The sequence below is a fragment of the Rana temporaria genome, chromosome 3 (assembly GCF_905171775.1).
Source record: "Rana temporaria chromosome 3, aRanTem1.1, whole genome shotgun sequence".
NCBI classification, from domain to species: Eukaryota; Metazoa; Chordata; class Amphibia; order Anura; family Ranidae; genus Rana; species Rana temporaria.
Window position 1 is genome coordinate 158234358 of NC_053491.1, and position 22349 is coordinate 158256706.

The window sequence follows — 22349 nt, forward strand, 5'->3', positions numbered from 1 at the left end:
TCCCCCCTACAGTTGGAACACATCCCTAGGACACACTTAAACCCTTCAGCGCCCCCTCCTGATTAACCCCTTCACTGCCAGACACATTTACACAGTAATAAGTGCATATTTATAGCACCGATCGCTGTGTAAATGTGAATGGTTCCAAAATGGCACCAAAAGTGTCCGATGTGTCCGCCATAATGTCGCAGTCACGATAAAAATCACTGATCGCCTCCATTACTAGTAAAAAAAAAAAAAACAATTAACAAAAATGCCATAAAACGATCCCCTATTTTGTAGACGCTATAACTTTTGCGCAAACCAATCAATAAACACTTATTGCACTTTCTGTTACCAAAAATATGTACAAGAATACATATCGGCTTAAACTGAGGAAAAAAATATGTATATATATATATATATATATATATATATATATATATATATATATATATATATATATATATATATATAATGGGATATTATAGCAAAAAGTAAATATAGCTTATTTTTTTTCAAAAGTGTCGCTTTTTTTTTTTTTTTTTGTTTATAGCACAAAAAATAAAAACTGCAGAGGTGATCAATTGCCACCAAAAGAAAGCTATATTTGTGGGAAAAAGGGATGTCAATTTTGTTTGTGAGCCACGTCGTAGTACCACGCAATTGTCAGTTAAAGTGACACAGTGCCGAATCGCAAAAAGTGCCTTGGTCTTTGGCCGGCCAAATGGTCCAGTGCTGAAGTGGTTAAGCAACACTTTTATAAATAACTGTCTGCTGGACACCTGTTTAATAAATTGTTTACAATCACAATCAATGAAATTCTTGCTAATTGGGACTTTCTTTGGAGTGTGTTTATTTTTGAAAAATGGTCATTAATTAATTTGTTATGGAAAATACTTTTTTGTGTGTGCAAATTAATAAATCTTGGTTGCAATCAATGGCTGCATTTGTGGGAGTATTTTGTGTCACATAGAAAATGTTGATTCTCAAAAGGAAAGTAAAGGTTTTCTGACAAATCTGTTGAGGTGTACTTATTTATGCTGTGCACCGTAGATCTCCCAGAGGGGAATGATTTTTTTTTCTCAACAAAGTGGAGTTACTCTTTTTAACTTTTTAGTATCTGCTGACTGTAGTATAAGTAATAGTTTTTTTGTTCTCCTTTTATGCTAATTGCTAGTTTCTATATGCAAAATAGATTATTTTTTTTTTTATTGACTTCAGTGATCATTCTGGCAGCAGTCACCAGTGAGGAAGGCTGTTTTCCACATGATCGTTGAGGCTATAAAACAATATCACGGTGGCAGACTAACTGATAAGCAGTATAAAGTGAAGAAAACAAACTTTTTTGTTGACAATAATGAACAGAGCTAAATATACAGTATCTAAAGCCAAAGTTTTGTTCTTTCAAATTTTGGGTAGAGCAGGGAAGGGTTAGAACCCCTGTCAAGGTATTGCTGTCTGTGTTTTTGAGGTTCACTCTGACACTTTGCTCTGGTGACCATCACTGCGATGGAAAATCTAAATGTTTTAGTTGTTGCCAGAACATGAATAGGAGGGAAATCTTCCAATGAGGACATTTGTTCTTGTGACAACTTCGTAAAAGGGGATTAACAACTTTAGTACCAGTCTGTAATGCCCCTTCATCACCAGGTAATTTTTCGTTGCTGTGATACTTTGACAATTACTTCATGCATTAGTCATGCATCATTGTACTCAAATACATTTCATATAACTTTTTGAGACAGAGCTTTCTTTTGATGTTGCTATAGCAATTTACTAGAACAACAATTTTGATTAAAACTGTTCTCTTAAACTAAACTAAACTAGCTAGTGCCGTAGATATATTGGAATGTGGCCAGTTTAATAGAGACCAGCCCAACTTTTGATTCATATGTGGCCTTCCAAGTTCAACAGAAGTTAAACGGACATGCTGGAAATTTTTTGACGATTAGTTCTGTGGGCAGAGAGTCCTGCTGTCCTCATCTACCTCGCTTATGTTGGTGGAGAAATCTGTTAATTTTTTTAGAAATCTTGTTTTTATAAGCTTTATGTTTAAAAAGGTAACTAAAATGCAAAACCCCCCTTTTTTTTTTCTATTATATGGATTGAGCAAAAGGCCCCGTACACACCATAGAATCTATCCGCAGATAAATCCCATCAAATGGGTTTCAGCGGATAGATTCTATGGTGTGTACACTCCTGCGGATATTTATCCTCGGATAAATCTCCCCTGGGATGGATTTTCAGCAGATGAATATTTGCTGACATGCTCAACAAATCCATCTGCTGAAGTCCATCCCAAAGGATGGATCCGCTCGTCTGTACAGACTCACCGGATCCATCCGTCCAAAGGGATTCCCCGCACGCGTCGTAATGATTTGACGCATGCGTGGAATTCCTTATATGACAGCGTCGCGCCCGTCGCCGCGTCATAATAGCGGCGACGGCGCGACACGTCATCGCCAGAGGATTTCAGCGCGGATTTCAATGCGATGGTGTGTACACGCCATCACATAGAAATCTTCTGAAATCCTCGAGAGGATTTATCCGCGGATACGGTCCGCTGGACCGTATCTGCGGATAAATCCTCTCGTGTGTATGGGGCCAAAGAGTTGTCAACTGTGTTGGATAGATTTCCCCCAGAGTTCTGTTTCAAGTTCCCTCACTGAAAAACATAATTTTGCAGAATGTTTGCTTCTTGTACAGTTACAAATATTTAAAACATAAGTTAATAAGGTGAACTTACACAGGACCCCCCCCCCATCACTGACCTGGAGTGTTGTGGCGGTCTCCCGTCCTGAGACCTGCTGTAGCTGCCTCATGGATCCGGGGCTTGGAAATCCCCTCAGCTTTCACTATTCTTATTCCCCGTTGACAGGACGGACTACGCGGGTTCTGACTGGTCCGCGCCGCCCATGTGACGCCGCCTACAATTAGAATAATGGAAAAGAGTACCGCTCCAAGTCCTGCGACCTATGCTGTGCTCCCGCCCTGTAGTACTGACAGGTGCAGACTCTGCGCTGATCCGTGGAAAAAAGAAATGTTCCTGGACTGCCGCACTCTGATTGGCGATTTATTGAAACAAAATGAACAAAGGATAAAATCCAAAAGTTCATGCAACACTGCAACCAATGGTAGAAAGTGGACATAGGGGACAAAAAAAGCTAACATGTTTCACATCATGGACAGATGCTTAGTCATAGCAATTAGAATACTCTTAAACGTATCTCCTGACGGGGTAAGTTTTGGAGAATAAGCTGCAGGGTTTTCTAAACCCCCGGAGCCATGAGGTGGCTGGCTATAGCAGGGCTCAGAACCGAAGATCACCGCGCTCCAGGTCAGCGAATCTTTTTTGACTATTGTTGTAACATATTTACACTTGGTATTATTTTTGATAAACTTGTTCTCTTTGATTTGTCACAGTAGATGTTTCCCTCTGTCTTTCTTAGATCACACAATTCAACAGTGAATTTTTAGGCATCAGCAGTAATGGATTTTCAGCTCTAGTTTTTGAAGGCACAGCGGGAGCTCCAGCATTGCCAAGAACATCCAGCAAAACTTACAGCTTCACTGAAGAAGACCACAAAATTGTAGAATCTTTACGAATCTGGCAAATGGGGCAACAGACCTTTTCTAACTTAAGACTAAAGCTTTCAGACATAAAGCCTGAACAGTATTTTAATTTAATCTGCCATCTAGTTGGGAAAGCAGTGTTGGATAAAGCATGCTATCTTCTTAAGGTAAGGTGAAACATGCATTTTTGTTTGTATGTGTTTTTCCCATTATACATGTGTACAACACATTGGTGTTGATTTACTAAAACTGGTACACTCAGAATCTGGTGCAGCTATGCATGGGAGCATATCTGCTTCTAACTTCAGTTTGTTCAATTAAGCTTTGGCAATAAAATCTGAAAGCTGATTGGTTTCTATGCAGAGCTGCACCAGATTTAGCATTCTCTCGTTTTAGTAAATAACCCCCATTTTCTTTTAATTTCAGGGCCATACTACCCCATAGACAGTATAAACCAAGAGTAGTAGCTGACCGCTATTTGTGTGGATATCTTTATTTCTTGCACAGAAGTAAATAAAATGCTTACAAAAATGCTTTGGCAATAATTCTCTTTACAGGCCCATAGTTTTGAATAAAGTAAGACAGTTTCCCTATATGGAATCCAGTTCCTGACTTCAAACAACACTAACCACTGGGCATCGCACACTATGGGGTGTTATTCACTTTATTATGATTCCTCCTTTCCACATTATATGTATGGTTTCTCAGCAAGCAGTTTTAAATTTGGTGATTTTTTTCCCCCACCTATCTGGACTCATAAGGATGAGGTAACTGTATCACGCTTCCTATATGACATGTTTCTACCTGCCTGTTCCTCCGAGAACACAGACTGTACATAGCTGTATTCCTCTGGTCATCTTCTATAGAGACATAGCCACTGGAACTCGGTCAGTATCTGGGTTATAGCACTTTCTTCTTTGGGGGATCAGGAAGGTTTTTTTCCCCCCTGCTAGAGCAAATTGGATCATGCTTTGCTGTTTGTTTTTTTGCCTTCCTCTGGATCAACTGTAGGTATGGGATTGTATGTATAGTGCTTTTGTTCAGTCAAGCGAAAATCTACCTGACATGGTTTATCTCCAGTCCTGCCTTGGAACAGGGAAAGTCATACCTTCACAGGACTTGGAACGTATTTAAAGACCAATGCACATCTTACAGGCTGCAGCAGAGTTGGACTCCCTGACTGTTCAGGGACATGATCCCCACAGGAGTCAAAACTACCAATCAACATCTGGAACAGAGAGAAATCAGACTGTTTCTGCAGAATTGGACCCCACTTCTGCAAGGTCACCCAGTTAGAGTACAGTCAGACAATTCCTCTGCAGTGGCCTACATATATCAATAAGGCACCAGAAGCCCTAGCAGCCCTGAAGGAAACAAGTCTAATACTCTCATGGATCAGTCCTTAGACCTGGGAGATTTATCTCTGCACCAATCTCTGGGAAAGGTGGGGAAAACCAGTTGTAGACATCCTAGCCTTTAACAACAAGCTGATCAAGTTTGTAGCAAAGACCAGATTACTTGGGCTGAATTCCTATTGGTCTATGCATTCCCTCAGATGAGTATCCTCCCTTGTCTGCTGCCAGTGATTCCTATTGCACCCAAATGGCACAGAAGAACCTGGTACGCAGACATACTCAGGCTTCATACAAACAGACCAGACGTGCTGTCTCAAGAACCCCTGTTCCACCCTGCTTCTCTGTCCCTGGCTTTAACAGCATAGCTTTTGAAACCCAAGTGTTAAAGAATAGGGATATCGCTAATTCGGTTGTTTCTGCCTTACTCAGAGGAAGGAAATCCAACTCCTACAATATTAACCATTGCACATAGAAAGCTTACTTTTGCCTGGTGCAAGGAAAGGATTAACCATAGAGGATACTATAATTTTTTTTTTATTCCGCATTGGACCTACTATTCACTGCTGCATTGGACTCCATTGCACCATCTCCCCTATGGTGAGAACAAGCTGTCTTTGACCACTTGTGAAAACATATGGTCCAACTCATCTGGTAAGGAGGCATTTCTTATACTGGTGGAGGATATCCTCACATTTGCCGAAGATTTTTGCTATCTCACTGGGTGTAATCTTAATTCTTGATTCTTCAGTCAAGGAATTTTTTTGCGCTGCACTTTTATTATTTATCAATTAACCATAGAGGATAGACTAATCACTCATATTTTGGTCTTCCTTCGGTCTGGTCTTGACCAGTGTCTGACCCTGAGTAACCTCAAGGTACAGGTTTCTACCTTATCCATTCTTTTTCTGAAAACCCTTACCGTATAGTCGCTAATCGGAACTTTCTACAGGGAGTTGCTCATAAATTTTCCCAATTTGACCTTTTGTGTCACTTTGGGAGCCCAACCTGGAGCTCTCTTGCCTTTAAAGACACCCATTTGAACTGATTAGAGACATTCTGTTGACCTCAACTTTCAGGATTATCTTCTTGCCACCACATCTGTAATGCTGCGTACACACGACCGTCTTTCGCAATGTAAAAAAATAAATTTTGTTTTAATGGCATTAAAAACGATTGTGTGTGGGCTCCAGAGCATTTTTTGTGACGTTAAATGGCCATTAAAAATTTAGAACATGCTCTAAATTTTCGCGTCGTTTTTACCGTTATTTTTAACGTTGTAAAAAATGGTCGTGTGTGGGCTTTAACGATGTGAAAAAAACGTGCATGCTCAGAAGCAAGTTATGAGACGGGAGCGCTCGTTCTGGTAAAACTACCGTTTGTAATGGAGATGGCAAATTCATCAAGCTGTAACAGACTGAAAAGCTTGAAGCGTCTCTCACCAAAGTTTTACTAACACGAAATCAGCAAAAGCAGCCCCAAGGGTGGCGCCATCTGAATGGTACTTCCCCTTTATAGTGCCGTCGTACGTGTTGTACGTCACCGCGCTTTGCTAGAGCATTTTTTTTTTCACGATCATGTGTAGGCAAGGCTGGCTTAACAATAATCTGGTTGAAAAAAACACCGTTTTTTCTAGACCATTAAAAACGGTTGTGTGTACGCGGCATTAGGCGTGTTTCCTGAGTTGGCAGCTCTAGCTTGTAAAGAGCATTTTCTTGTTTTGCATAAGGATAAAATTGTTTCTTTATCGTACATCACGGGACACAGAGCGGCATTCATTACTATATGGGTTATATGGAGTACCTTCAGGTGTAGACACTGGCAATCTCAAACAGGAAATGCCCCTCCCTATATAACCCCCTCCCATAGGAGGAGTACCTCAGTTTTTACGCCAGTGTCTTAGGTGTTAGTCATGGTTTAGCTTGCCTCCGCATCCTTGGGATTAGGTGAGCTACCGGTTCTGTCCAAAAAAGCCTCAGCGCTAAAGTGGTCAGTAACCGGACCCCAAACCCTTGGGGTATAGCCCATAATGCTTTTCTTTTTAGAGAGCTGGACCCTGGGCCCAGAACTTAGAAACCTTTGGGTACCTAAAGTTTTCTGTTGCCAGGGTGCTATATGGGCCCAGGACAGTGGATCCTTCATAGGAACCCAGGGCCTGAAGGTCTAGACATCCCCACGGAGATGGGGGAAGATTGGGCCTCTTGCTTGGCAAAGTCCTGCGGCATGGAGCAGGTAAGTGAGGGGAAAACTTGCGGAACTTGGTTCTTAGCAGGTTTTTTTCTGGGGGGTCACAGGGGACATGCCTAAAGTTATGCACTGCATCTGGCAAACTAGTCACATATCATAAAGATAGGATGGCTCTCTATGTATTATTCCCCATAAGATGTGACCTCCCTTGTAGTGTTGGAAAAGCATTGAGTGGGGCCTGTGTTATATAAAAATATATGTGTGTGTCAGAGAGCTTTGCTTACCTGCAGGCCTCCAGGCGATGCTTCATTCAGTCTTCCTCCTCAGAGCCTGCAAGCAGGCAAAACGCTGGCCTCCTCATGGTTCCAGGCTGCAGGCTGCAGTTTGCTGGAACAGAGAGGTCCCTTCCTCCCAAAATCCCCCCCCCCCCTCCCCCTGTCGGGAGGGGCATTTCCTGTTTGAGGTTGCTGGGGGGGAAGGGCGGGTCAGTGGCTTAAAGGAAGGGGCGGCCCTTCCTTGTTTGTTCCATCAATACTTTGGAACTGAGGAGAAAGACCAGAGCGGCAGCACGGGGCGCCGAGGACACACAGTGGCCAGAAAGGATATTGCAGTCTTCAGAGGACTGTTTTGTCAAGCCTAGAAATAGGCTGTTTCTTTTCCATCTCATAGTTTTTCTTTGCAATACTACTCAGGGGGACAGAATGTTTTTTCTTTCCTGGATTTGAAACAAAAACGAAAAAAAAAAAAAAAAAAAAAAAGTCATCTAGGGGAGAGGAAGCATTTTTTTATCCCCCAAACAGGTGTTTGGACAATTAACTTTTATAGTTCCAAATACCAATAGGTAGCAGGTGTACCTCGGTATTGTACCATGGTATGCCGCTGTTTTCCCTACAGGGAGCCTTGGGGCCATCGGGATCTGGGGCTGGAGCTGACGCGGGTCAGTCCAACCCTAAGATGGTCACGGAGGAGGTATTACTCACCTCTTTAAAAGAGATGCAGAAAAGCATGGGAAAAATGATATCCGCAGCTATGCGGGGCAGTAAGCGGAATAGATCTCCGTCGCCCGAGCGCGGACCCTCAGAAGAGGAGGTCCTTTCCTCAGGGGAATTGGACGACCTCTCGGACACGGACCAAGTAGGTTCAGGGATCGAAGACCCGGATACAGAGGAGTCTGGGGCAGTCTCCCTGAGGGAGAGCTGGTGGATTCAAGGATTGTCGGACTTGGTCCATAGGACATTCAACTTGCCAGTACCAGATCTCCAGGTATCGACGGTTTCAGCTTTGGGCTCACTGAGGGCGCCTCAAAGCAATGCTGTGTTTCCGATCCATCCTCTATTAGAGGGAATTTTGTTCCAAGATTGGAACAAGCCAGATAAGATCTTCTTACCACCTAAAAGGTTCTCTGTCCTATATCCTATGGAAGAAAAATTTTCCAAAAGATGGGCTACTCCTGCAGTGGACGCAGCCATCTCATGTGTTAACAGATCGTTAACATGCCCTGTAGAAAACATACAGGTGTTCAAGGATCCAGTTGATAAGCGCTTGGAAGCACTACTTAAGAACTCCTTCACTACTGCAGGGGCAGTAGTACAGCCAGCTGTGGCTGCGATTGGGGTCGCTCAAGCATTATCGGATCAATTTAAGCAGATGCTTAAACTTATTCCGGCCCAGCAGGCAGAAAAATTTTCGGATGTCCCTAAGGCCATATGTTTTACGGTAGACGCAATCAAGGATTCTATCCAGCAAGCGTCACGTTTATCGTTATCCCTTATCCATATGAGAAGACTCTTATGGTTAAAAAGCTGGGAGGCTGAGCCCCCATGCAAGAAGCTCCTGGTAGGGTTCCCCTTCCATGGAGGACGACTCTTCGGAGAAGACCTAGATAAATACATTCAGACCATTTCAAACGGCAAGAGTACTCTCTTGCCAACTAAGAAGAAGGTTCAGGGACCTGCGTTTAAACGACAGTATTCCCCTGGGCAGGGGCCCTCTAATGCCAAGCAGTATCGACGGCCTCCTGCAAAAGCAAACTTCGGCTTCAACAGCAGATCACAAGGACAGGCTGTTAGAGGCAAAAGGCAGTGGTTTCGCAAACCAGCAAGACCAGCCCCCAAGCCAACCTTATGAAGGGGCGCCCCCACCCACGAAGGTGGGGGGAAGGCTGCGACTCTTTTCAGAGATTTGGGAAGCCAGCATTCCCGACGAGTGGGTACGGTCTTCCGTGGCCACAGGCTACAAATTAGATTTCCTAAGGTTTCCTCCTCCTCATTTCCAGAAGTCGAGGATTCCAAACGATCCGGAAAAGGGAGCCGCATTAAGATCGGCATTAGATCATCTACTTTCCCAGGAAGTAATAGTAGAGGTACCAGTCCTGGAACAGGGGCTGGGTTTCTACTCCAACCTATTCATCATCCCAAAATCCAATGGAGATGTCAGGCCAATTTTGGACCTAAAGATGGTAAATGCATATCTAAAGATCCGCTCATTTCGGATGGAATCCGTGCGGTCAGCAGCTGCCACACTCCAGAAGGACGACTTCATGGCGTCCATAGACATAAAGGATGCCTACCTTCATGTTCCAATTTATCAGCCACATCAAAGATATCTACGCTTCATGGTGGCTTCGCGTCACTTCCAATTCGTGGCGCTTCCCTTCGGGTTGGCTACGGCCCCCCGGGTGTTCACGAAGGTCCTAGCTCCAATCCTAGCCAAACTAAGGATCCAAGGGGTCACGATCCTAGCATACCTGGACGACCTCCTAGTCATAGATCACTCGTCTCCCGGCTTGGAGCGAGCAGTGGCCCTCACGGTCCAATACCTCGAGAGGTTCGGCTGGGTCCTAAATCGAGAAAAGTCAGCTTTCCAGCCCACAAAGCAGTTGGAATATCTCGGCATGAGATTAGACACAGAACAACAAGGAGTGTTCCTACCTCTGAGGAAGGTAAAAGCCATCAAGGAATTAATCCTACTGGTTCTAAGCAAGAAAGAACCGACTATTCGCCCATGTATGAGGTTACTAGGCAAGATGGTGGCCACATTCGAGGCGGTACCATACGCCCAGAGCCACACTCGCATCCTACAGGCAGCCATCCTGTCAGCATGGAGCAGAAGGCCACAGGCCTTGGATATCCCGTTGCCGCTCTCATCAAGAGTCCGACAAAGTCTGTGTTGGTGGTTAGACCCTCAGAATCTACTGAAGGGGAGGTCTTTCAGCCCAGTGGCTTGGAAGATAGTGACCACAGACGCCAGCCTGACGGGCTGGGGAGCAATTTTGGATGGTTGCACTCGCCAAGGTACTTGGGCAAAGCCAGAGAAGCAGTTGCCCATCAACATCTTGGAGCTCAGAGCTGCTCGACTAGCCCTCAGGGCTTGGACGTCAAAATTGCAGGGGTTCCCGGTGAGAATTCAATCAGACAATGCCACGGCCGTGGCACACATAAATCACCAAGGGGGAACCAGGAGTCAAGCCGCTCAGAGAGAGGTGAGCTTGATTCTTCTATGGGCAGAGGCTCATGTGCCCTGCATATCGGCAATATTCATTCCAGGAGTGGACAACTTTCAGGCGGACTTCTTAAGCCGCCAGACTCTATGGCCGGGGGAATGGTCTCTGCATCCACTAGTCTTTCAAGCACTCTGCCAAAGATGGGGAGTGCCGGACGTGGATATCATGGCATCGAGACTCAACAAGAAACTAGACAGGTTCATGTCCCGCTCAAGGGATCCGATGGCCTGCGGAACCGATGCGTTGGTTTGCCCTTGGCATCAGTTCAAACTTCTTTATGCGTTTCCCCCGCTCCAGTTACTACCCCGCCTGCTGCGCAGGATCCGGGTGGAGCACATACCAGTCATCCTGGTAGCTCCAGCATGGCCCAGAAGGGCATGGTACTCACTAATCTTAAGGATGGTAGTGGGAGACCCTTGGACTCTTCCTCTACGGCCAGACCTGCTATCGCAAGGTCCGATCCTCCACCCTGCCTTACGGCATCTAAATTTGACGGCCTGGAAGCTGAATCCCTGATTCTCAGGGGTAGAGGTCTGTCTCAGAAAGTAATCTCTACCCTAATCAGAGCCAGGAAACCGGTCTCTAGGGTGATTTATTACAGGGTCTGGAAGGCCTATGTAGGCTGGTGTGAGTCCAAGCGATGGCTTTCTCGCAAATTTACCATCGATAGAGTATTAAGTTTTCTCCAGCTAGGAGTGGATAAAGGATTGGCATTAAGCACAATCAAAGGACAGATTTCTGCTCTGTCAGTGTGGTTTCAGCGGCCGCTGGCCACCCACTCGCTGGTTAAGACCTTCCTTCAAGGGGTCTTACGTATTAGACCTCCAGTTAAATCCCCGCTTTGTCCGTGGGATTTAAATCTTGTTCTGTCAAGTTTACAGAAACAACCGTTTGAGCCGTTGGCTGATATTCCTTTGGTTCTACTGACAAGGAAGTTAGTATTTTTGGTTGCCATAGTTTCCGCAAGAAGAGTTTCGGAGCTGGCAGCCTTATCCTGTAAGGAACCATATCTTGTTTTTCATAAGGACAGGGTCGTTCTCCGCCCTCATCCTTCCTTCCTTCCGAAGGTCATATCCAGTTTTCATTTGAACCAGGATTTGGTATTACCATCCTTCTTCCCTAAACCTACTTCCAGAAAGGAAGGGTTGCTGCATACCTTGGATATTGTCAGGGCCATGAAGGCCTATCTTAAAGCTACAAAGAAGATCCGGAAGACAGATGTGCTGTTCATTCTACCGGATGGGCCCAAGAAGGGGCAGGCAGCTGCAAAGTCCACCATTTCTAGGTGGATTAAGCAATTAATCACTCAGGCCTACGGCTTGAAAGGGTTGCCTCCTCCAGTATCATTAAAGGCTCATTCTACTAGAGCCATGGGCGCCTCCTGGGCAGCACACCACCAGATCTCTATGGCTCAAGTTTGCAAGGCGGCAACCTGGTCTTCTGTCCACACGTTTACAAAATTCTACAAGTTGGACGTAAGAAGGAATACTGATACTGCCTTCGGGCAGGCAGTGCTGCAGGCTGCAGTTTGAGACCCTCGGATTCCGGGGGCTCCTCTTGTTCGAGTTAAATTTAAAAATTTTATTTTTCTCAACTAAGTTGGATTTATTATGATTTGAGTATATCTCTAAATTAAATCCTTTTGTCTTGGAGATGTTCTCCCTCCCCTCATTGTAAGCATTGCTTTGGGACATCCCATATAGTAATGAATGCCGCTCTGTGTCCCGTGATGTACGATAAAGAAAAAGAGATTTTTAATACAGCTTACCTGTAAAATCTTTTTCTTGGAGTACATCACGGGACACAGAGCTCCCACCCCTCTTTTTTGAGGACCATTTTGGGAGGCATACTGCTTGCTACAAAACTGAGGTACTCCTCCTATGGGAGGGGGTTATATAGGGAGGGGCATTTCCTGTTTGAGATTGCCAGTGTCTACACCTGAAGGTACTCCATATAACCCATATAGTAATGAATGCCGCTCTGTGTCCCGTGATGTACTCCAAGAAAAAGATTTTACAGGTAAGCTGTATTAAAAATCTCTTTTTTGAGATCAAACCCTTTTTTTTTTTTTACCTAAAGTGGTCATCTTCTACCTCAATGAGGACAGTGTCCTTCCTTCCCTCTATCCTGCCAAGACCATTGCCTTACATTGTTTGGATGTGGTTAGGGCTGTCAAAATCTACTTGCTAGCCATGACCTGCTTTTGCAAGATGAAGTTCGTTTTTATTCTACCTGGAGGTCCTCATAGAGGACACCCTGCTTCCTTCTGCACAATTTCTAGGTGGATCAGAAAACTCCCCTCCAGGGCCTATGCCCTTATGGAAAAGGTTGCTCCCTTTCCCATCAGTGCCTATTCCACAAGGACTGTTGGTGTCTCCTGAGCATCAAGATTCTGTAGCTCAGATTTGCAAGGCCACCATCTGATCCTGTGTTCACAGGCTTTCCAAGTTCTACCAAATGAGTATTTAAGCCTCAGTTGATGCTAGCTTTGGTCAAAAGTGCAACTCCACGCTGTTATTTGAGTATTTTTCCCAGGTGTTTTAAACTGTTGTTTCTTGTGGACCTGTTGGCAGTTCCATGTTTACCTGTTACATTATTTCCCAACCCTCATTTTTATTGATTGGGTACATCTAAGGCCTCGTACACACGACCGAACATGTCTGCTGAAACTGGTCCGTGGACCAGTTTCCGCGGACATGTTCGGTCGTGTGTAGGGCTGACCGGACCGGATTCCCGGCCTAGCGGACAGGTTTCCAGCGGACCAATGTTTCTTAGCATGCTAAGAAACATGTCCGCTGGAACCATGACCGTCGGACATGTTCGATGGTCAGTACGACTCATCGGACATGTCCGCTCGGCCGAAATCCCTCGCATGTGTCGAAGCATTGAACTTCCGGGGTCGCGTCATAGTCGCCGCCACGTCGCTGCAACGTCGCCGCCACGTCACCGCGTATCCTGTCCGTGGGGAATTTGGTCTGATGGTGTGTACAGCCATCAGACCAAATGATCCCAGCGGACATGTCCGATGAAAACGGTCCGCGGACCGTTTTCATCGGACATGTTGGGTCGTCTGTACGAGGCCTAATAGTCTCTAAATACCAGACCTGTACTATACATTTAAGACAATAGGATTTTTTATTTACCTGTAAATTTCTTATCTTTTAGTACAGTACAAGAAACAAGTCCCCCGTATTATAGGGTTGATTTACCAAAGGTAAATAGACTGTGAACTTTGTAAACGCAGGTGCTCCAGAGCTTAGTAAATTAGCAGAATCTCTGCCCACTACCATCATCCAGTCAGGAGCAAGGAAAATTCATTTTTTCCCCCTTCCTTGCACGTAATTGGGTATTCTTTGCAAAGTGAAGCTTTACCTCATTTACTAAGCTCTGGAGCAACTACACTTGCAGAGTGTAACTGCACGTTGCAAAGTGCACAGTCTATTTGCCTTTAGTAAATCAACCCCTTTTTGTCCTGATTGCTCCTTATTGCCTGCTAAAAAAAAAAAAAAACTGGAGTGATCAGTGTCCATTCACCCATAGGTAGCAACTTTGAATACCAGTCCTGTGTTCTGTATTGTACGCCAAGATAAGGATATTGCAAGATAGTAAAAACTCTGATTATTCTCCTCACTTTCTCTGTAGCCACTACAAATAATGTGGGTAAATATTGCCAACAAAGGCAAAGACAGCAATAATGTGTTTAGGTTCTACATTTCCCCAAAAGTGATGGCTGGATTTAAACTTTAAATTGATGGTGCGTGTTCAAGAAAACAACAAAGTCTGGTGCCAGAAGATGGGAATATATATGACAATGGGAGACACTCAAAGTCCTACATGAACCCAAAAAGCAGCTGTATGGGAGGACACATTAGGAGAGATGTGATAAAACTATATGCAAACGAAAAAAACTATGTAAAAAGCACTATTATGGGGTCAAGTCTTGTGCGGACAGAATAGAAAGGCAAAAAATCCATAAAGTGTCAATTTAATATTGCCATGAAATACTGTGTTAAAACATAACAGTCCTCCGTTGCATGGATGATAAAACAATCAACACTCAGCTTGCTTGACAATGTGATGGTAATACCTTGTGGAGGCGTGCAGCATGCCGAATGGCGAGAAGGTATGCTGCAGTGGATAGAAACCTTGTATGATAGGTCCTGTATGATATCCCCACACATGGAACGAGGGGGGGAATCCAATCCAAATGGAGTGTGGAGAGGAAGCCAAATCAAGTAGGTGACCACAGCCAAACATCTCTAACATTCCTCCATCCTGCTTCCCTCGGCTTGCTTTGCATTCTGAGCCTCAAGCTTTGCCTCGACATCGGTCTCTTTGAGCCTATCACCACTCCTAGCTCCAAGCCTCGTTTTGGTCTTGGCTTCCCGTTGTCTGACGTCACACCCGGGAAGCTCCACACTTCTCGTGTCAACATCGGAGCACGCTCTCATTGCCGGTCGGGTTCTTCTTCCTCCCAGTTTAAGCCGGCTGACTCACCGGGCATCCACCTACTTGATTTGAAGGTCCAGCGTCGGAGAGCCTGAAGTATAGCAGTAATTGTATGCATGCACCTTGTTGGACCTAGCCCATAGTAATCCAGCAAATTACAAAGAGGCTAAATTGTTGGAGTTCCGCTTTAATAATCCAGAAAAAAAATCCCACTAAACAGGCAATATGCAGATGACCAATGGACAGTGGTGTTCAGCCATGTAACTGTAAAAATGTAAGCTGGTGAATACAAGCTTCTTCAGTAGTGTTAACTTCAGAGGTTTTTCTTGCCTAGTATGCTACAACAGAGTCTGTCTTGTGCCGCAATATGTTATGCATACTATTTCTGTATATTTTAGGGCTTGTGATGTGAGATCTTAGCGCAGTGGGTGATCTTTGATACCATATGTGCTGCGATACAGATGAAAGCGGTGAAACAAAATGTCCTGAAAGACCGTCTGTTTTTTCATGCCATTACAGGTTTGGTTTAAATGTGACTATTACAGCAAACAAATTATTTTGAATAAGCTCTTTTACAACTTTGCAGTAAGCAGTAACAATGCAAAATGGATTTCTGTGGGAAAAAAATAACCATTTTGCAGCATTATATGATGCAAATTTGTGCTTTCAAATGCAATTTTGAATGGTGTTACTCTTTTAGGTAAAATAATCCAAAAATAGTATGATTTATGAGATAAAAATTGAGCAATTTCTGCCTATGATTTTTCTTCTAAACACACATGACTAAAAATGTGAATATCACTTCATGCAAGGAAAATGGAAGGGTTTTTTATCAACTAGCCATTTAATTTATCTTTTTCATTGTAAGTAGGAACATTTTATTTTTTCAAGTTTCATAAATAATCTCCACAATGAATTATAGTATAGCCTCAGTCTCAAGGGTTTTTTTTTTTTTTTGGGGGGGGGGGGGGGGGTTCCTTTTTAATTGCTTACTCTCTGAGGCTTCTTTGTGGAGATTTTCACATTCCTTTTATCTTGGAAACTATCGTCCCCAGTTTTGACTGCAACTTTCATGCAAGTCGATTTAGTTTCAACAACTTTATTTCACAGGTATGGGATGGCAGCAAATGTGCTTTGCCGGCATGGAAAGTTTGTGTTGAAGAAGAAGCTCTTGAAGGGGATGCCGATTTTCTAAGTCTTCATCAGCATCTTACTGTAGATGTGTTAGTTTATGATAACCACGTGGAAGCTGCAAAGTCCCTTAAGGTAACACCTTGATTTTGCAATACACTTGATTTACAAAAGGATCCTATTGTATATTTTAATAGCCTTGTCTATTTACACTTAGTTATACTTTAAGCAAAATACAGTCATGGCAAAAAATATTGACACCCCTGCATTTCTGACAGATAATGCACCACTTTGCCCAGAAAATTGTTGCAATTACAAAAGTTTAGGCATTCTCATGTTTTATTGTTTTTGTTTAAATTGGGATGAAACAAAAAGCCAAACCTTACACATTCCATGCAAAACTCCAAAAATGGACTGGACAAAATTATTGGCACCCTCAATTTAGTAATTGTTAGCAAACCCCTTGGAAAAAAAATTTGAAATCAATCGCTTCCTGTTACCATCAATGAGTTTATTACACCTCAACTCTACTGGAATTTTGGAATCTTTTGCCAACTGCCCCAGGTCTTTTAGATTGGAAGGGTTCCTTTTAGCAACTGCTGTTTTAAGATCTCTTCTCAGGCACTCTATGGAATTTGGATCTGGACTCACTGCTGGCCAGTTCAGTACTCTCCAGTGCTTTGGGTCATTGTCCTGCTGTAAGAACCATGACCCCTGACAGAGACCCAACTTTGACACTGGGCCCTACATTGCATCCCAGATTTCGTAATGCCATGTACACAGTCGAGACATCCAGTGCCTGAAGCAGAAAAGCAACCTCAAAACATCAGTGAACCTCCACCATGTTTGACTGTATAGTAGAATGGTGGGCTTTACTTAACCACTTAAGCCCCGGACCAATATGCTGCCTAAAGACCCAAGGTGTTTTTACAGTTTGGGACTGCGTCGCTTTAACAGACAATTGCGCGGTCGTGCGACGTGGCTCCCAAACAAAATTGGCGTCCTTTTTTCCCCACAAATAGAGCTTTCTTTTGGTGGTATTTGATCACCTCTGCGGTTTTTGTTTTTTGCGCTATAAACAAAAATAGAGCGACAATTTTGAAAAAAATGCAATATTTTTTAATTTTTGCTATAATAAATATCCCCCAAAAACATATATAACATTTTTTTTTTCCTCAGTTTAGGCCGGTACGTATTCTTCTACCTATTTTTGGTAAAAAAAATCGCAATAAGCATTTATCGATTGGTTTGCGCAAAATTTATAGCGTTTACAAAATAGGGGATAGTTTTATTGCATTTTTATTAATAATTTTTTTTTTACTACTAATGGCGGCGATCAGCGATTTTTTTCGTGACTGCGACATTATGGCGGACACTTCGGACAATTTTGACACATTTTTGGGACCATTGTCATTTTCACAGCAAAAAATGCATTTAAATTGCATTCTTTATTGTGAAAATGACAGTTGCAGTTTGGGAGTTAACCACAGGTGGCGCTGTAGGATTTAGTGTACACTTAGTGTGTGTTTACAACTGTAGGGGGGTGTGGCTGTAGGAATGACGTCATCGATCGAGTCTCCCCTATAAAGGGGATCACTCGATCGATGCAGCGCCATAGTGAAGCACGGGGAAGCCGTGTTTACATACGGCTCTCCCCGTTCTTCAGCTCCGGGGAGCAATCGCGACGGAGCGGCTAAACACAACTAGCCGCGCCGTCGTCGTCCCGGATCGCTCCCCGAGGGAACCCGACCGCCGCGTGTAGCGGGGGGGGTCCCGATCGGACCCCCGACCCACGTCTAGGCAGGCACGTACAGGTACGTTGATGTGCCTGTCCGTGCCATTCTGCCGACGTATATCTACATGCGGTGGTCGGGAAGTGGTTAAAAGCTGTACCAAAAGACTGTAATATTGTTTCATCTGTCCACAGCACATTCTTCCAAAATTATTTTGGCTTCCTCGGGTTAGTTATGCAAACTCTTTGAACAATTCTTCTCTTTCGTCCAGGGAGATTAGCTACAGTGCCATGGGCTGTAAACTTCTTGACAGTGTGGTGCACAGTGGACACAGGAACGTAAAGATCTCTGGATATGGACTTGTAACCTTGAGATTGTCCATGCTTTTCCACAATTTTTGTTCTCAAATCTTCAGTCAATTTTTTGCTGCCCTTTCTTTTCTCCATGCTCCTTGTGGCACAGAATTGAAAGGTTGAGTGCATTTTTCACCATTTTAACTGGTTGTCGTGTGATTTCTATGTTTTCAGCACCTGGTAATTGATACAGGTGAGTTTAATTACAGGAGCAGCAAAAACTTGTAATGCAATTATTTCTTACACTTTTGAGAAGGTGCCAATAATTTTGCCCAGTTCATTTTTGGAGTTTTGTGTGGAATATTTTAGATTTGGTTTTTTGTTTCTCAACTTTTGTGTCATCCCAATACAAAATAAATAAATATGAGAATGCCTAAACATTTGTAATTGCAACAATTTCCTTGGCAAATAGGTGCATTATCTGATAGAAATGCAGGGGTGCCAAATATTTTATGGCCATCACTGTATTTTGCTTTTTATATGTGGAATGTGCCTCTTTTATATACGGTCAGTATTTTTATGGCTGTCGGAAATCAAATTAACCATGTCCCATGTATGATGTGGAGATCATGTGTTAATGGGCTGCTATATATCATACCCTATACAAGTTCCTACTAGGGAAGGACAATATTCTGATGTGAGAGTTTTACTTTAATATATTCTATACATGTAATCTCCTCTGGACCAGAAACTACCTTTTTGATTGCGATTGATATACACCCATGTGGGGGAGGTGAAGAGCTCTATATATCCCTGTGGGCACATTTTCCTATATGTTTCATTTACCCCCTCTGGACCATAGGTGTTCAAATCATTGTCTTTCGTCCCCTAACTTGATTCCCCAGCTGGTTTGAGCGTATCATCCTCACAGTTGCACTGTATACAGCTTTTATAATGTGCTTTCATGTCCAATATGTCTATTTGTGGATAAAGAACATATACTAAGCCATACAAAGACCAAATATTTCCTTACAACAAGTTGCCTCAAAAGATCAAGGATATATATTCACACCATGAATAAACCCATCAATGAAATATGTTTTTCTCCACATTATGCTGGTGATCACAATCCTGTGTTATTTGATAGATGGCTTTCTTTCAACACAATCAATACATGCCAGATGGTTGGCCACCCGTTATAATTTAAATAATATGTGATTTAAATGAATGTTGATTTAACAGGCCCTTAGAATATAGAAATCTCATTGTGACATCAAAGAGCCTAACAATAGGAAAAGGTTAGCTGGCACAAGTTTTAATGTGTCTTGTGATATATGTGCATTTTTTAATTGTGCAATAAAGGTTGATTTTTGGGAGTACTCTCACGCTAATGTTCATCTCCTTCCTATCCTTTTACCCCTCCGTTGTGGGGTTGTCCTGATTTTAGGATATATAAGTAGGCGCCTGAACTTTTAGTATCCTTACTCACACACATGTCTAGGGGTAGAGCCTTATCCATTTTGGATTGGTGATTGGGAGTTGCTGGTTTTCCAGTATGCTTGGCCATCTTCTGTCGGATAGATCAACATACATACGGGTTTTCCACTTTATTCACAATTTCAACGTGAGCAAGCTCATTATGAGTTGAGCATATAGTTGTATAACACTTGTAAACAATTACCTACTCCCCCTATCTAGCAGGGTGAAGGAAAGAAAAATTGATGTTTAACTGCTTCCCGACCACTCGCTGCAGTTGTACTGCGGCAAGGTGTCAGGATACCGCAAATCATTGGCTTGTTTAAGTGATATAGTGGATGCGCACCTGCAGGTTCAGCGGACTCGATGTCCGCCGATGACTTGTGATCGCAGTGTACAGAGGCAGAACAGGTATCCGCTGTTTGGTTACAACGTTGCACGACCGCACAGTTGTCAGAGAAGCAGTGCCGTATCACAAAAAATCGCCTAGGCGGGAAGCCGTAAAAAAAAAAAAAAAAAGAGAAAAGTTTTAAAAGCTGATGGCAACAGTCCCAAAGAAAAAGATACAACAATTGTACCACAAACAATCACAAAAGCACAACTCCTGGACTATTGGAGTCCAGATATGTTGGCAAACTACAACATTTACTAAGGAGATTACAGGTAAACAAATATTGTTGATGACCGCGTGGTAGATGTGATCTTACTGGGAGCAACGGTTTGCTTCCGAGATGCCTAATGTCTGGACACATCACATTGCTTTTCTATGCTTCTATCTATCAGGCGTTTCTTAGCCAATCTTCTCCATATTATCTCTGGAAATTCAATGTGAACCTCATAACAGATACCACATGCATTGGGTGATGTACTCCCTTATATTCTGTTGACAACCAGACATTTTAACACAGGCTGAGAACTTCTTATTCTCTGAGAGCCGGTTCACACTGGGCCGGCACGACTTTGGGGGTGACTCGGCAAGGCGTCCTGAAGACGACTTCAGAGGCGACTTGCAAAATGACTTCTGTATAGAAGTCAATGCAAGTCGCTCCCAAAGTCGTACAAGAACCTTTTTCTAAGTCGGAGCGACTTGCGTCGCTCCTATTAGAACGGTTCTATTGAATAGAGTCGCCTGATGAGTCACCCCAGTGTGAACCGGCTCTTATGGTGACAAATAATCCAGTTTCTGCTCAAGTCCCTGCTGGCAATAATTCAAGGAGTTAACCTCACATGTTTACATGGATATGAATGCCACGTCTGCTACAGTTTGGACGATCAACAATTAGTGACACAATTCAGCGAAAAACGTTGCCAGCTCATAATGATGTGCACTACTATGCTCGCATTCCAGTGATTCATATACAGCTAATTTATGTTTACCATCTGCTTACCACGGATCATTAGCTGACATTCTCTGGAGAACAACCATTCTCTGGAGGATATCACTTTTTTTTTTTTAATATGCTATATCATGCCAATAAGTTTTCTGCACACACTCGGTCTCTCTCTCTCTCTCTCTCTCTCTCTCTCTCTCTCTCTCTCTCTCTCTCTCTCTCTCTCTCTCTCTCTCTCTGTTTACGCTTTAACTACTAGCCGACCACGCACCGTCATTATACGGCGGCAGGTCGGCTCTCCTGGGCGAGAGCCCGTAGCTATACGGTGGCTCTTTGAGCCGCCACTAGGGGGCGCGTGCGCGCACACAGCTCTCGGTCCTGTCAGCGGGGGAAATGCTGATCTTTTGTTCATACCATGTATCCTCTATCAGTGTTTCCCCTAGTGAGGTCACCCCCCCCCCCCACAGTAAGAACACACACACAGGGACATACTTAACCCCTTCCCCGCCCCCTAGTGTTAACCCCTTCACTGCCAGTGGCATTTTTATAGTAATCCAATGCATTTTTATAGCACTGATCGCTATAAAAATGCCAATGGTCCCAAAAATGTGTCAAAAGTGTCCGCCATAATGTCGCAGTACCAAAAAAAAATTGCTGATCGCCGCCATTACTAGTAAAAAAATATATAAATAAAAATGCCATAGAAATACCCCCTATTTTGTAAACGCTATAACTTTTGCGCAAACCAATCAATAAACGCTTATTGCGATTTTTTTTTTTTTTACGAAAAATATGTAGAAGAATGCGTATCGGCCTAAACTGAGGAAATTTTTTTTTTTTTTGTATATATTTTTGGGGGATATTTATTACAGCAAAAAGTAAAAAATATTCATTTTTTTCAAAATTGTCGCTCTATTTTTGTTTATAGCGCAAAAAATAAAAACCGCAGAGGTGATCAAATACCACCAAAAGAAAGCTCTATTTGTGGGAAAAAAAGGACGCCAATTTTGTTTGGGAGCCACGTCGCACGACCACGCAATTGTCAGTTAAAGCGGCGCAGTCCCGAATCGCAAAAAGTGCTCTGGTCTTTGGGCAGCAATATGGTCCTTGGGTTAAGTGGTTAATGTGCATTTATTTTTTTGCCCTCGTGCTTGTGAATAAGTACCCTTGCTTGTACTGAAAACGGGAAGCAGACAATTTTTCAGTCCATATAAATATGTATGTTTTACACATTTACATGCATGTTTACAATGCAATCCCTTGACTTATACACAGGCTATTATTAATGATCCTCAATCTTCCACAATTGAATGCACAGGGTCTTTGCTTTTTTTTCCTCC

At 43.2% G+C, this 22349-nt stretch overlaps 1 protein-coding gene across 3 annotated transcripts in view; it reads left to right on the forward strand.

Annotated features, from left to right (window-relative positions):
• POT1 (protection of telomeres 1) overlaps positions 1–22349 on the forward strand; it is a 123919-nt gene that overhangs the window by 8409 nt on the left and 93161 nt on the right. For 2 of the 3 annotated variants that reach the window (XM_040343696.1, XM_040343695.1), the window contains exons 4-5: positions 3432–3722; positions 16156–16311. In XM_040343696.1, the coding sequence (XP_040199630.1) occupies positions 3432–3722; positions 16156–16311 (447 nt within the window). The remainder of the gene's footprint in view (positions 1–3431; positions 3723–16155; positions 16312–22349) is intronic. The other variant, XM_040343697.1, reaches the window with a different exon arrangement.